Source organism: Melanerpes formicivorus, unplaced genomic scaffold (assembly GCF_026170545.1).
Source record: "Melanerpes formicivorus ecotype bairdi unplaced genomic scaffold, bMelFor1.0.p_v2 SCAF_157, whole genome shotgun sequence".
NCBI classification, from domain to species: domain Eukaryota; kingdom Metazoa; phylum Chordata; class Aves; order Piciformes; family Picidae; genus Melanerpes; species Melanerpes formicivorus.
In genome coordinates this window covers 441,463-457,261 of record NW_027142509.1, presented here as the reverse complement: position 1 = coordinate 457,261, position 15,799 = coordinate 441,463, and the positions used below count along the sequence as shown (strand labels likewise).

General features: G+C 47.5%; 1 protein-coding gene across 1 annotated transcript; it reads right to left on the bottom strand.

Moving 5' to 3' along the window:
- Positions 1–648: 648 nt before the first annotated feature.
- Positions 649–15,442, bottom strand: NEK2 (NIMA related kinase 2). Its single transcript, XM_068168760.1, has 9 exons — positions 15,333–15,442; positions 12,573–12,790; positions 10,358–10,595; positions 8,831–8,913; positions 8,202–8,328; positions 6,863–7,085; positions 5,832–5,886; positions 5,683–5,750; positions 649–2,545 (listed from the first exon to the last, which is right to left on the bottom strand). Exons 1-9 carry the CDS (start codon positions 15,426–15,428, stop codon positions 2,325–2,327), a joined length of 1,329 nt encoding a protein of 442 aa, XP_068024861.1. The 5' UTR covers positions 15,429–15,442; the 3' UTR covers positions 649–2,324.
- Between the last annotated feature and the right edge of the window lie 357 nt (positions 15,443–15,799).

Below are 15,799 nucleotides of genomic sequence, written 5' to 3'. Positions count from 1 at the left end.
TCCTGGCTACAACCTCCCTTCAGGTAGTTGTAGGCAGCAATGAGGTCTCCCCTGAGCCTCCTCTTCTCCAGGCTAAACAACCCCAGCTCCCTCAGCCTCTCCTCACAGGGCTGTGCTCAAGGCCTCTCCCCAGCCTTGTTGCCCTTCTCTGGACACGTTCAAGAGTCTCAATGTCCTTCCTAAACTGAGGAGCCCAGAACTGGACACAGGACTCAAGGTGTGGCCTAACCAGTGCTGAGCACAGGGCACAATGACTTCCCTGCTCCTGCTGGCCACACTGTTCCTAATGCAGGCCAGGATGCCATTGGCCTTCTTGGCCACCTGGGCACACTGCTGGCTCATATTCAGGTAAGAGTTATATTAAACTCTTACCTCACTCCCTTTAACTCAACCTGGAATATTTTTGTTCTGTGTTACTTTTCCCTCACTTCTGTGTTGGGGGAAACAGACAGGTTAAGCAGTTTGCAGAATGTAACCTGTTACACAAGTAAAAACCATCTAGGATACCTCCTTAGATCATATTTGTGGCTTAAATGAGGAAGCATTCTGAAAAGTAGTTGTTTTCTAAGAATGCATGTTTCATGGCATTTCAACCCAGAGATAAAAAGAGCCTTTACATAAAATATATGTCAGACATAACAGTTCCAAAGGATATTTTAATGCACAAGTCTGAGTTAGGTCATGAAACTTAAACCAACTTACACAGTAGCAGAAAACTGTGAAGGGAAAGGAGGAGTTTCAAGGAAATGAAGATTTTCTATGCAAAGTACAATTACCCCTCCCCAAAACACAGGTACTACTACCCTGTCCAGGACAGCAGTCTCAGGGGATCAGTTTAGAGCTCAGCTGCAGAGCAAACCAAAGTGTTAATTCAAATGCTGTACTCTGAAGCAGAGCTTTCAGGAGCTGATGGACAAGCCATTCAGCTGCCTGGGCAGAAAGGAGCATGAAGTCATTGATTATACTAAGCAGACCCATCCCATCAAAAACTTTAGAACCGTGGAATCAACGAGGTTAGAAAAGACCTCAAAGATCATCAAGTCCAGCCTATCACTCAATACTTCATGATTAACTAAACCATGGCTCCAAGTGCCACATCCAATCCCCTCTTGAACACCTCCAGTGATGGTGACTCCACCACCTCCCTGGGCAGCACATTCCAATGGCCAATTACTCTTTCTGGGAAGAACTTTCCCCTCACCTCCAGCCTAAACTTCCCCTGGTGCAGCTTGAGACTGTGTCCTCTTGTTCTGTTCTGACCAACCCCCACCTGTCTACAACCTCCCTTCAGGTAGTTTAAAAGCAACCTGCCTCGATGGGCCACCTACTTACCAGGAAGAAACAGCATAAACATCTCTTTTTGTTCTTGTGACAGCTAAAAAGCATTTACAAGCACAAACAAAGAGCAGTTGTTTTTCCACACACAGAAACAACCCCAATGCTTCTTGTACCAGTAGTGTACATTACATGCAGCACAATTTTAATCCACAGATTGTGACTCTCTGCACACTTTTAATGGGGGAAGCTTTGCCTTGCTTTACACCTGGTTTGCAGTACTGTACATTACATACAGCACACTTTTAATCCACGGATTGTGACTCTCTGCACACTTTTAATGGGGAGAGCTTTGCTTTTCTTTACACCTGGTTTGCAGTAGTGTACATTACATGCAGCACAATTTTAATCCACAGATTGTGACTCTCTGCACACTTTTAATGGGGAGAGCTTTGCTTTGCTTTACACCTGGTTTGCAGTACTGTACATTACATACAGCACAGTTTTAATCCACGGATTGTGACTCTCTGCACACTTTTAATGGGGAAAGCTTTGCTTTTCTTTACATCTGGTTTGCAGTACTGTACATTACATGCAGCACAATTTTAATCCACAGATTGTGACTCTCTGCACACTTTTAATGGGGAAAGCTTTGCTTTTCTTTACATCTGGTTTGCAGTACTGTACATTACATACAGCACAATTTTAATCCAGATTGTGACTCTCTGCACACTTCTAATGGGGAAAGCTTTTCTTTTCATCTGGTTTGCAATCTTCAGTGTCTATGTTTCCAGCAGAATGAGGGAGGGCAAAGACAAGGAGGACCAAAATATATTTTCTTTAATAATGGCATTAATTCAGTGTGTTTGCTTCAGTACTACACCACCACCTGTGCCCAATCTCTTATACACACTCATCCTGATAAAACTCCTAACAGCTGGGAAAATGGATTTGCAGCAGGTTCCAGCTTACAAGAAGGAGGCACTAGGATCTTCTTCTACATTTAATCACCTTCCCAAAGTTAAATGCTTCCTCTCTCTCTCTCGGTGTCAGCGCATACCCAAGATCTGCCTGCTCTTCAGCTGATAGTTTCTTTCCAGCTCAGACAGCGCTTGAGCCCTCAGATTTGCAGCGTGCATGCGTTTCTTGAGATCAGAGCATTTTCCTTTAGGAGGAGGAGGAGGAGGATAGTTTTCCACAGCAGCAGCACTGTCTCCACTTCCAAAGTGTACTTTCTTCTTAGTGGCAGCAAAGGGAAGGGGGGCATTATCTTAAGAAATAAAGACAACAACAAATATGTATCAGTGATCATAATCATCAGTGCATCTTTCAGCAGTGATTGCTCAGGTCATGTCTTTTACCCCTGTTACCATCTACATGTGGCTTTAATTCATTCAGTTGAATGCATTTCAGTTCATAGCAACAAATCTTTCCCTTTTTTTTTTTTGAGGGGGGAAGAAAACTTGAAAATAAGGCTTTTCAATGCTGGTGGTAAAAAGATACATGCCATTTATAGTTTCTAGAGGGCACCTCCCATCACCTTTGGAAATAGTAGTTGGTGTAAGAAGAAAAGATGTGGAAACTCTTTTAAAGGACAGAAATTGGAAGTGTGACAAACTCCACTTCCAAAGGGACATGAACAATTTGGATCCTGGCTACCAAAAAACCTTGTCCCTCCTTTGTGGCAGGGGCAGACCCAACCTGTCCAGTGATCTTCTTGCAGTACCTTCATTGTCACTCTACCATTGTATTAAGGGTACAAACTAGGCTCTGACTCAAAGAATAATGAACTCAGACACATCAAAGTTTTAATGAGCAAGGATGCAATAAGCAGAAGAATGAGAAGAATCAAATGGAAGGGGCTAGTGACTGTGACAGGATTGTGTAGTTTCACATCACTAAGTTACCCATTTTAACATCAAATCATTCCCCAACAATCAGAAAAGAGGGACATGGTCTTAAAAAACCCCAGCATCTTGGGGTATTCCATTTTATTGTGAAGTGAACCACACAACTGACTGAGAAATAAGGGACCTCACAGATGTGGGAGGTGCAATGCTGTTGTGAAAAACAGTACTGTTTGGACAGCTGGAGATCAGGAAGTGATCTTGGTAACATATTGGAGAAACAGTTCACTCATGTAAGAGCAGGAAGAATGTTAGAAGCAGCTGTACAAGAGTACTGTTGAAGGAGGATTGGATGAGCAGCATTGTTACAAATGCCCAACCAACTGACCTGCAGCTATCACAAGACCTGGTCAGGCTTGTAATAACTGTATCAACTGTCCTGTGTTATCTGAGCTGAGGCATTAACTGCTCAGAGTGGTTTTGCATATCTTCAAAAACTAATAGCTCCCAATAATGACAAAATGATCTAGAGCACAGCCCTGTGAGGAGAGACTGAGGGAGCTGGGGTTGCTTAGCCTGGAGAAGAGGAGGCTCAGGGGAGACTCATTGCTGTCTACAACTACCTGAAGGGAGGTTGTAGCCAGGTGGAGGTTGGTCTCTTCTCCCAGGAAACCAGCACCAGAACAAGAGGACATAGTCTCAAGCTGTGCCAGGGGAGGTTTAGGCTGGAGGTGAGGAAGAAGTTCTTCCCAGAAGGAGAGATTGGCCGTTGTAATGCGCTGCCCAGGGAGGTGGTGGAGTCACCATCACTGGAGGTGTTTAGGAAGAGACTGGATGGGGTGCTTGGTGCCATGGTTTAGTTGATTAGATGGTGTTGGGTGATAGGTTGGACTTGATGATCTTTGAGGTCTCTTCCAACCTGGTCTACTCTACTCTAAAATGTGTAAATGAGTGGGAGATGCAGAAGAGAACAGAAGCAAAGGCTGAAGCTCATTTACCCTCAGTTATTCAGTGTTAGAGGCAACAAGAGAAAGCCCAAGGTTAGATTAAGTAATATGAGAAATTTATGTATCCAAGTCAGAAAAATATGTGGAACTCAAAATTGACAGGAATGTTAGTGCACTTAATGCTGAAGTACTAACAACTTCTGGTGATGTTTTCCTTCTGTTCTTGCCTGCTCTGATAGGCACTTCTAGGGGCTGAGGGGGAGGCAACTTCAGGTTTATTTATACTGGAGACAATGAAATGCTTAACTTCTTTACCTGACCAACACTAAAGGAATTAGTTGTTGCTGCATGTTAAAGGGTATTCACACTTTTGCTCCAGAGTACTACTAAGGACACAGCTCTCTGCTATTCTATCAGTATTTCAAACTACATTTAGATAGTAAAAGTTACTCTAATAGAGGATGAGTGCAATGAACATCTGATACTACCAAGGCTACAGTGAGTGAGTAATATCTGGTAATATCTACTGTAAGATAAATTAGACTATAGCACATTTTCAAAGCTGGGGAGTAGCAGAGGGAGTTAAAGGGGAGTAGCAGAGGAGGGAGTTAAAGGGGAGTAGCAGAGGAGGGAGTTAAAGGGGAGTAGCAGAGGAGGGAGTTAAAGGGGAGTAGCAGAGGAGGGAGTTAAAGGGGAGTAGCAGAGGAGGGAGTTAAAGGGGAGTAGCAGAGGAGGGAGTTAAAGGGGAGTAGCAGAGGAGGGAGTTAAAGGGGAGTAGCAGAGGAGGGAGTTAAAGGGGAGTAGCAGAGGAGGGAGTTAAAGGGGAGTAGCAGAGGAGGGAGTTAAAGGGGAGTAGCAGAGGAGGGAGTTAAAGGGGAGTAGCAGAGGAGGGAGTTAAAGGGGAGTAGCAGAGGAGGGAGTTAAAGGGGAGTAGCAGAGGAGGGAGTTAAAGGGGAGTAGCAGAGGAGGGAGTTAAAGGGGAGTAGCAGAGGAGGGAGTTAAAGGGGAGTAGCAGAGGAGGGAGTTAAAGGGGAGTAGCAGAGGAGGGAGTTAAAGGGGAGTAGCAGAGGAGGGAGTTAAAGGGGAGTAGCAGAGGAGGGAGTTAAAGGGGAGTAGCAGAGGAGGGAGTTAAAGGGGAGTAGCAGAGGGAGTTGATATTCTTCAGAGCTTACATGATGCACCAATCACAGTTGGGTCACTTGCAAAAACTATTATTTTCCACCTTGAAGTTTGTGGAAGTTGAACTAAAGCTGAAGTGATTAGACATGCAACTTTATTAAAATGCACTAAATCAAAGGTCTATAAAGAGACATCCATAAGTAAAAATAAGTGCAGCTCAGGAAAATTTGGGTTACAAGTCCGCACAAGCACTTCATTTTTGAAACAGCACAAGACTGGGGTGCTGACAGTAGTAACTCTCACTCAGGGTTGAGCAGCATTCATTAAGTCTTTATGCAGAGTAGGAAATCAGGAGTCTTTTCCCAATGACAGAGAGGTAACTGGAGTTTGCATTGCTGCAGTGGGGCTAGGTACAGCATGCTGAATACCAGGGGCATTCTAGTCATACCAGCCTACATGTACCAGCGCCAGTGGCTTCTTGTGCCTTTTCATACCTGAAGCATCTGCACAAGATAATATCCTCTGCTTGTAAAGACTGTAGTTCTTCATCAAGCTTTCGGCTCTGTTATGAAGAGAGAAGTTTAAGCTTTTTGTGGTTAAGACTGCAGAGTCTTACACAGGCAACTATGGGTTAGTAAGGTACCTAGCAAGTTTGTCCTCAGCCAGTCTCTCTCGAACACAGAGTTCTCGCTCTCGCTCTGGAAGGAGAAACGTGGTAGTATGCAGTGTTAAAATGTAAATGTTAAAGTTGGAGTTGACTGTGCATGATGGATCTTCTTGCAGAAAGAGAGAGTGGCCTGCCAGATGCATCCACATTTCTGCTTCTATGGCTCTAACCAAAGACCACTGATAAAGCACTGGACAAGTACTCTGAAGGCATGCTCTCCACTCCACCAAATTCTGCCAAGTCTGCAACAATGAAGCTACAGCAGCTTTCTGCTCTGCACATTAACTCATGGCACACAGGACACCAGATCTAAGTATTTAGATACCAGATCCTACAATTGAGCTATGACTAAACACCCTGTTTACAGCAGTTGCTATTCAGGCTCAGGATACAATATACATGGTTAGAATCTGCATTACAGAGCCCACTGCATAGGCAAAGAGGTATTTTATGTGTATCCCAACACTTGAGGGCCAGCCATCTATAGTTTCACACAAGCTTTCTGTAGAGGGCAGCTTTTATATAAGCACTTAGTTTACTCAGGTGTATTTTGCTCCAACAGCAAGCTCACCTGATGTTAAAGTGTAGTCAATATTAACTTAGAGTAGGTGAATAGAACCTGCACTATATGGTGCAAAACAATATATTCAGACCCCAGTTTTCTGTATGCTTTCCTAACTACCACTCATAGTATCAGTCAGGGTTGGAAGGGACCACAAGGATCACCTAGTTCCAACCCCCCTGCCATGGGCAGGGACACCCCACACTAGATCAGGCTGGCCAGAGCCTCACTGGTGTTTTAAATCTTCCTATCCAAATTGCCAGGTATATCTTTGTAGTTCAAAACCAAGAACTTGTAAGAGTAAGCCCAAGCACTCTTGTCGAATGCAGGAGTGCAATATCCTACTGCATTAAAATGAGGGCTTTGAAAACTTCCCCTTTCCCTGCACTTACTCTTTTGAATCAGAACCCCACTGCCACCCCCTTCCCAAAGTGGAATATCATACGCTCCAAACGCTGCTCTCTCTCTTTAATGGCTTGTTCTCGCTCCTGTAATTGTTGTTCCTTGTGCTTCAGCTCATTCACCGCAGCATCTGAAGGCACTTGCGGTCGTTCTGGCTCCCATGATCTCCGGCCTCTCTTATCAGCGCTTTGCCTTTGTTCCTCTGGCACCAAATCTGCTATCAAGGGGTGCTGCAGAATATCTTCAACAGAAGGGCGGCAATAATCCTAAAGGAAAAGCATGACCCACAGGTTCCAGCTGTAACCAAGGAACATTAACACCAGGGATTCCCAAGCAAGATCCACCCTGGGTGGGAACCAGCTATACGGTGAAGGAGAAGGTGGGGAAAAAAAGGAGTTAGGAAGGGGTAGTGCAGCCAGATGAGAAAAGCCAAGGGACACTTGAATGTGTCCAGAGAAGGGCAACAAGGCTGGGGAGAGGCCTTGAGCACAGCCCTGTGAGGAGAGGCTGAGGGAGCTGGGGTTGTTTAGCCTGGAGAAGAGGAGGCTCAGGAGAGACCTCATTGCCCTCTACAACTACCTGAAGGGAGGTTGTAGCCAGGCAGAGGTTGGTCTCTTCTCCCAGGCAAACAGGACCAGAACAAGAGGACACAGCCTCAAGCTGTGCCAGGGGAAGTTTAGGCTGGAGGTGAGGAGAAAGTTCTTCACTGAGAGTCATTTGTCATTGGAATGTGCTGCCCAGGGAGGTGGTGGAGTCCCCATCCCTGGAGGTGTTCAAGAGGGGATTGGATGTGGCACTTGGTGCCATGGTCTTGTCATGAGGTTTATGGTGACAGGGTGGACTCGATGATGCTCGAGGTCTCTTCCAACCTTGGTGATACTGTGATACCAGCCTTCAGTTCTAAAAACTTCAAGTCTGGCTTTGCCAGCCCAGGAACCCACTCCTCTCAGAACCAGAACAGGGTGATGACCCTACAGAGAATTATTTGTTCTTCCACACAGCATTCTGAACATCCCCATACAAACCAATGAGGGGGCAAACTATACACTAGCCATACAAAGCAAAGTCAGATGAAGACAAAACAACCACTTCCAACTTCCAAACACACTGGAAACATGTAACCCTGAAGTTGTAAGGCCTTGCTTAGCATGCTATTAGGAAATAGGAAAAAGAAACAGCCTCTTTGTATCCTGTGAAGCAGGCACAACACTTAAGCACAATTCCCCCTTCCTTCCTCTGTAAGTGATATTGCCAGGGCAAGGTGATAGCAACCACTACTTCAGATCAGTTCATTTCATAGCTGAGAGAAAAAACCCAAACCCAAAACATATTTCAGTACTGAGGTCAAACTACAGGTGGAAAAATCAGCAATTGAATCTTACCTTTACATTTAGCATCTCTGTGAGAAGTTCATTCAGCTGCTCCGAGTAGCGATATGGGATTCGCCTGAACTTCCCTTCCTTTATCTTTTCTGCCAACTCCCTTTGGTTATAAGCTCTAAATGGAGGCCTAAGGAAGAAGATTTTTTTTGATTCAGTAGGTTTAGAGAACTGACTTTCACTTTAAAAGTATCAGATTAAGGAAAAAAAAGTTGCAATCAAAGGCTTGATTTGACTACCTGACCAATACAGAAATAAATAAGGCTAGAATTAGTTTCCAAAGCTTTCACCTACACAAACTTTAATCAATACAGACATTAACAGCTAGGTTGATACATTCATTGCCACACAACTGTTCCCTTCAGAACAAGAGGACACAGTCTCAAGCTGCGCCAGGGGAGGTTTAGACTCGAGGTGAGGAGAAAATTCTTCACCGAGCAAGTCGTTCATCATTGGAATGTGCTGCCCAGGGAGGTGGTGGAGTCACCGTCCCTGGAGGTGTTCAAGAGGGGATTGGATGTGGCACTTGGTGCCATGGTCTAGTCATGAGGTCTGTGGTGACAGGTTGGACTCAATGATCCTTGAGGTCCCTTCCAACCTTAGTGATACTGTGATACTGTAGCTATACTTACGAGAGAGCACACAATTCGTACAGGAGACATCCAAGAGACCAGATGTCAGATTTTTCATTGTATGACAGGTGGTTCATTTGTTCCTAAGGAAAGAGAAAGAGAAAGGCTTGTCAACTGAGATGTTATTTTGCTATTGCAAGAGGATCAGCTGCTGTTCAAACCTGAGTGAAACCATTGTTTTACTTTTAAGACTCCATCTTAATTTATCACCACAGTTGCTCTCACTAGCAGGATATTAACGAGTTATGGTAGTACTACACTGCAGAAGACTGAAGCTTTGCACTGGTCTTCAGCTGATACAATTCTGTATCACAGACAATTCTGTGTCACCACATCAGGGAATTAACATTTTCTCCTTTTCACTACAAATTACCTTAGTTATACCAGGTTGGACTCGATGATCCTCGAGGTCTCTTCCAACCTTAGTGTTACTGTGAAATTGAAGTCCTACCATCAAGAAGTATCATAGTATCATTCAGGGTTGGAAGGGACCACAAGGATCATCTAGTTCCAACCCCCCTGCCATGGGCAGGGACACCCCACAGCAGATCAGCCTGGCCAGAGCCTCATCCAGCCTGGGCTTAAACACCTCCAGGGACAGGGCCTCAACCACCTCCCTGGACAACCCATTCCAGGGCTTCACCACTCTCAGGGGGAAGAACTTCCTCCTCATCTCCAGCCTGAATCTCCCCACCTCCAGCTTCATTCCATTCCCCCTAGTCCTGTCACTACCTGAGATCCTGAGAAGTCCCTCCCCAGCCTTCCTGTAGCCCCCTTCAGATACTGGAAGGCCACAATGAGGTCACCTCAGAGCCTTCTCTTCTCCAGACTGAACAGCCCCAACTCCTTCAGTCTGTCCTCACAGGAGAGGTGCTCCAGCCCTCTGCTCATCCTCCTGGCCCTTCTCTGGACACCTTCCAGCAGCTCCAGATCCCTCTTGGAATAGGGGCTCCAGAACTGGACACAGTACTCCAGGTGGGGTCTCACCAGGGCTGAGCAGAGGGGGAGGATCACTTCCCTCGACCTGCTGGCCACACTTCTCCTGCTGCAGCCCAGGATCTGATTGGCTTTGCAGGCTGCAAGTGCACACTGAGAGCTCCTCTTGAGCTTCTTGTCCACCAGCACCCCCAAGTCTCTCTCCTCAGGGCTGCTTTCCAGCCAGTAATTTAATAAGCTCTTTATCTAAACACTATGAAACATACAACTGCCATAGCTTCCCTGTTCAGGAACAATATACTTCAACACGTCTGTAACATTCCAGCAACATTTAAAAACTTACAGCACAAAAAAAAAAAAAATCAACCTTAATCAAAAGGCAGTGGCAGCAGGGGGAAGAAGGGAAATGAAAATAACTGCAAAATGAAGCTGCCTCCAGAACACACACCCTGAAAACAGTCATCATGATTTAAAGACTAAGGACTCCTCGTTGAAACCTCCTAAACATTCACGAGCTCAGAGATCAACATTAGAGAAAGAGAGATCTCGGAAAGACAAAGGTGAGGTTAAGGCACAGAAGGGAGGTCTTACTGGAGACATATAATATGGAGTTCCAACAAATGTTTTGGCAAAGCTGGTGTCATGGTTCAATATTCTAGCCAGCCCAAAGTCTCCCAGTTTCACGTTCTGCTTGCCATCCAGAAAGACGTTTGCCGGTTTGAGGTCGCGGTGCACGGTGACTCCACCATCGCTCCGCCTGTGACATTCCTTCAAGGCCAAAGTCAACTGAGTCAACACTCTGAGAACAAAGCTTTCTTCCAGATAATGCCTGAAAGATGAATGCATTGTTTAACACAGGTGTTCTCTGAACACACATTACTTTTAAGTGGTTGCTGCCAGGATCTTTATAGACACTAACAGCAACAGACATCCTCACAAGCTATTTATTTAAATGGAAATTAACCCCCCACACACACTCCAAATGTTGAAGCCATCTAGACTTTGGTTGCAGAATCCTTCTAACAGCTCTTTCCTCCCATAAACTAAGACATAGCATTTCTATTATTTACCACAGCAATCAATTTGATGCTTCTGTAAAGGAAGCTCTCCCTCTAACCACTTGTGACGACAGCACATTGTCAGCTCTGTATAATGGGCAGCACACAACCAGAGAGCCAAGGCTGGGCTGATTTTTAATCTACCCTTCCTTAAATGAAAACACTGATGTCTGGGGGGCAGCTGTGATAGCATTTTAGACTGTTCTCACAGAGTAACACCAGAGTGGCATCATACACTATGTGAAAACCAGTACAGTACTTAAGAAGTAGGCTGCTAAGTATAAGATTAGACCAAGGTGAAATCTCCTCAGCCTGGTACCTCCACAAGCTTTATATGCAGGCATGTGCAGCAGCTTTTAACAGCATGGTCAGAATCACTTTTCTCTTTCGTGTGTTTTGGTAGTCTAACAATGAACAAACAAAAAGGTCACAAGTGGTTTTACTGATGGGCAAGCCAGAAGAACTCACAGATGGAGGTACCTGTCTGGAAAACCCATGACTTGTTAGCTTATGGCTTCAACCCCATGCATAGCACCTGCATCCAGAAACCCTTCAACTACTTCTGCCTCAAAAGGGAGCTCTGTTCTATTACTATTTTGATATACACCTCAAAATAGTTGGTGGATTCATTAACACAATGTAGAATAGAATAGAATAAACCAGGTTGGAAAAGACCTTCAAGATCATCAAGTCCAACCTATCATCCAACACCATCTAATCAACTAACCCATGCAAGCAAGCACCCTATCAAGTCTCCTCCTGAACACCTCCAATGATGGTGACTCCACCACCTCCCCAGGCAGCCCATTCCAATGGGCAATCACTCTCTCTGTGTAAAAATTCCTCCTGACCTCCAGCCTGAGCCTCCCCTGGTGCAGCCTGAGACTGTGTCCTCTTGTTCTGGTGCTAGCTGCCTGGGAGAAGAGACCAACCTCTGCCTGTCTACAACCTCCCTTCAGATAGTTGTAGAGAGCAAGAAGGTCACCCCTGAGTCTCCTCCTCTCCAGGCTAAGCAACCCCAGCTCCCTCAGCCTCTCCTCACAGGGCTGTGTTCCAAGCCCCTCACCAACTTTGTTGCCCTTCTCTGGACACGCTCCAGCAAGTCAACCTCCTTCCTAAACTGAGGGGCCCAGAACTGAACACAGGACTCAAGGTGTGTCCTAACCAGTGCAGTGTACAGGGGCAGAATGACCTCCCTGCTCCTGCTGGCCACACTGTTCCTGATGCAGGCCAGGATGCCATTGGCCCTCCTGGCCGCCTGGGCACACTGCAGGCTCCTGTTCAGCCTACCATCAACCAGTACCCCCCAGGTCCCTCTCTGCCTGGCTGCTCTCCAGACACTCTGACCCCAGCCTGTAGCACTGCCTGGGGTTGCTGTGGCTGATGTGCAGAACCTGGCACTTGGATGCGTTCAGTCTCCTGCCCTTGGACTCTGCCCATCTGTCCAGCCTGTCGAGGTCCCTCTGCAGAGCCTCTCTACCCTCCAGCAGATCAACTCCTGCCCCCAGCTTGGTGTCATCTGCAAATTTACTGATGCTGGACTCAATGCCCTCATCCAGATGATCAATAAAGATGTTAAAGAGGAGGGGGCCCAGCACTGATCCCCTCCCTGTTAAAAGTCTTACACAAACCCCTTCATATTTCAGAAGAGTCGTTTGGTCGGGAGGAAGAGGAGACACATTTCACTTTTCTTTTGATTGCCCAAGGTGCTCCATAGGGCAAAACTGCCACAAATGCATTTCACCTGCCTTTCTTTCGTGCACTTGGCAATCAAGCTAGCCAGGTCACCGCCGTCGCAGTACTCCATCACGATGTACAGGGTTGTGTTGCTTCTGTCGATGATCCGATCGTAATAGCGGACAATATTGGGATGCCTCAGCTCGCGAAGCAGATTGACTTCTGAAACAAGCATTTGTTTCTCTGCCTCTGTCATGGAGCCATAGTCAAGCTCCTTCCATACCAAGATCTAGGGGAAGAAAAGAACCAACAAATCCACTTAAGGAGTGTGATAAATGGAATGATAACTTGTGTCAATTAGATGATTTTGATTAAAGCAAAAGCAGAGGCATGACTGATGAGACGAGGGGTCAGGCACTGGGAACTTACATATGTAATTACAGTATCACAGTATCACCAAGGTTGGAAGAGACCTCGAGGATCATCGAATCCAACCTGTCACCACAGACCTCATGACTAGACCATGGCACCAAGTGCCACATCCAGTCCCCTCTTGAACACCTCTGGGGACGGTGACTCCACCACCTCCCTGGGCAGCACATTCCAATGGCAAATGACTCCCTCAGTGAAGAACTTTCTCCTCACCTCAGGTCTAAACCTCCCCAGGCACAGCTTGAGGCTGTGTCCCCTTGTTCTGGTGCTGGTTGCCTGGGAGAAGAGACCAACCCCTTCCTGGCTACAACCACCTTTCAGGTAGTTGTAGAGGGCAATGAGGTCTCTCCTGAGCCTCCTCTTCTCCAGGCTAAGCAACCCCAGCTCCCTCAGCCTCTCCTCACAGGGCTGTGCTCAAGGCCTCTCCCCAGCCTTGTTGCCCTTCTCTGCACACCTTCAGGTCTCTCAATGTCCTTCCTAAACTGAGGGGCCCAGAACTGGACACAGGACTCAAGGTGTGGCCTAACCAATGCAGAGTACAGGGCACAATGACTTCCCTGTTCCTGCTGGCCACCCTACTCCTAATGCAGGGCAGGATGCCATTGGCCTTCTTGGCCACCTGGGCACACTGCAGGCTCATGTTCAGCCAGCTGTCAATCAGCACCCTCAGGTCCCTTTCTGCCTAGCTGCTCTCCAGCCACTCTGACCCCAGCCTGTAGCTCTGCATGGGGTTGCTGTGGCCAAAGTGCAGCACCCAGCACTTGGACTTGTTGAATGCCATCCTGTTGGACTCCGCCCATCTGTCCAGTCGGTCGAGGTCCCTCTGCAGAGCCTTTCCACCCTCTAACTGACCAACATCTGCTCCTAACTTGGTGTCATCTGCAAACTTGCTGATGACTGTCTCAATCCCCTCATCCAGATGACAGGGCCCAGCATTACAAGGAGATTCTTTTTAGGTCTTATTATAATCAGTTGTTTATGATTAACTTGACTTGTTTTAGTCTAGAGTAAGAGTTTAGTTTTTATTATAACCTGTTATTAATTTTATTTGCTTTAATGTATGTATACTAATGCCCTAGTGAAAGGTTAGGAACTAACAGCTAACAGTTGAAGTATTATGAAACAGTAAGTTTTTCAAGGATGAGAAAGGAAGAGAAGTTGCCTCAGAAGACGTGAATACAAAGGACGATTGTGAGAATCAACAGAACCTATGTGAAGACCCAGCCCTGGGAAAGACGTCGATTGTAACCACAGAATGACACAGAAACAATCACAAGGACTCCTCAGGAAAGCAGCCCTGAGGAGAGAGACTTGGGGGTGCTGGGGGAGGAGAAGCTCACCAGGAGCTCTCAGTGTGCACTTGCAGCCCAGAAAGCCAATCAGATCCTGGGCTGCATCAGGAGAAGTGTGGCCAGCAGGGCAAGGGAGGTGATTCTCCCCCTCTGCTTAGCCCTGGTGAGACCCCACCTGGAGTACTGCCTCCAGGTCTGGAGCCCCTATTACAAGAGGGATCTGGAGGTGCTGGAAGGTGTCCAGAGAAGGGCCAGGAGGATGAGCAGAGGGCTGGAGCACCTCTCCTGTGAGGACAGACTGAAGGAGTTGGGGCTGTTCAGTCTGGAGAAGAGAAGGCTCTGAGGTGACCTCATTGTGGCCTTCCAGTATCTGAAGGGGGCTACAGGAAGGCTGGGGAGGGACTGCTCAGGATCTCAGGTAGTGATAGGACTAGGGGGAATGGAATGAAGCTGGAGGTGGGGAGATTCAGGCTGGAGGTGAGGAGGAAGTTCTTCCCCATGAGAGTGGTGAAGCCCTGGAATGGGTTGTCCAGGGAGGTGGTTGGGGCCCTGTCCCTGGAGGTGTTTAAGCCCAGGCTGGCTGAGGCTCTGGCCAGGCTGATCTAGTGTGGGGTGTCCCTGCTCATGGCAGGGGGGCTGGAACTAGATGACCCTTGTGGTCCCTTCCAACCCTGACTGATACTACGATGCAAGGACTCAGCACACAACCCACCGGCTGTGCTGATGAGAGGATTACATCCTTGAAAGACCACCAGAAGGACAAACTAACTTAAATAAACCCACCTTTATGTGCATAGGTAGTAAGGGGAGAATGTTTAAAGGGTAGTTAGAAAGTCATTGTTGTGCATTTTAGCACCCAGCGCTGTTTTCATGTCTCTTATTGCTTTAAAGTTGCTCTTTTCAAATTAAATCTATATTCAATTGACTTTAATTGGGTCGGTCATTTATAACAGGAGTGACACAACACAACACAACACAAGCCCGAGCCCGGGAGAGGGGAGCAGGTCTTACTCAAACCCACTCGCTTATCCCAGCCGCCAGCACCCAGCTGAAACTGACAGCAACGCCACACGCTACGGTGCCTCGGCCACCCGCCCCCAGCCTCACCTTGCCGTCGGCCTTACGGCGCACCTTGCGGCACTTGCCGTACGAGCCGGTGCCGATGGTGAGCAGCACCTCATAGTCGTCGGGTCGGCCGGGCATAGCGACGGGACCGCCGGTGGCACCCCGAAAGCGCAGCTCCGCACCAGCACCGTTTAAACGCACCGCCCCTCCCGCCCATTGGCCGAACTCGCCAGTCCCTCACGCGTCGCCTGCCTTCCCATTGGCTACGCCGCCGTAAACAGCGGCTGCTAGGTGATGGCCGTTACAACGGCCGGGCAGCGGCGGCGGCGAGGCATCGCGAGATCTGGGCTGCGCGCCGCTCTCACCTCTTGGGGGCGCACCCGGACCGCGGGACTTGGGGCAGTCGGGGGGCGGGGTGGGAGGGGCGGGGCTGGTCTCGGCGCGGCGGTTCCCGCGGTTTCCCAGGGTGAGGCGGGCGCTTGGTTCCGCGCAGAGCGGGCGGGGCGCTA

Bases quoted from the DNA above. Each gene is read 5' to 3' on its own strand.
- NEK2 (XM_068168760.1), bottom strand. From the start codon at position 15,428: ATGCCCGGCCGACCCGACGACTATGAGGTGCTGCTCACCATCGGCACC. The intron at 8,914-10,357 runs GTAAGACCTCCC...CTCTTTCCTTAG, and splicing joins CTCCATATTATATGTCTCCA to GAACAAATGAACCACCTGTC. The intron at 5,887-6,862 runs GTATGATATTCC...TTCTCCTTCCAG, and splicing joins GAGAGAGCAGCGTTTGGAGC to AGCGAGAGCGAGAACTCTGT.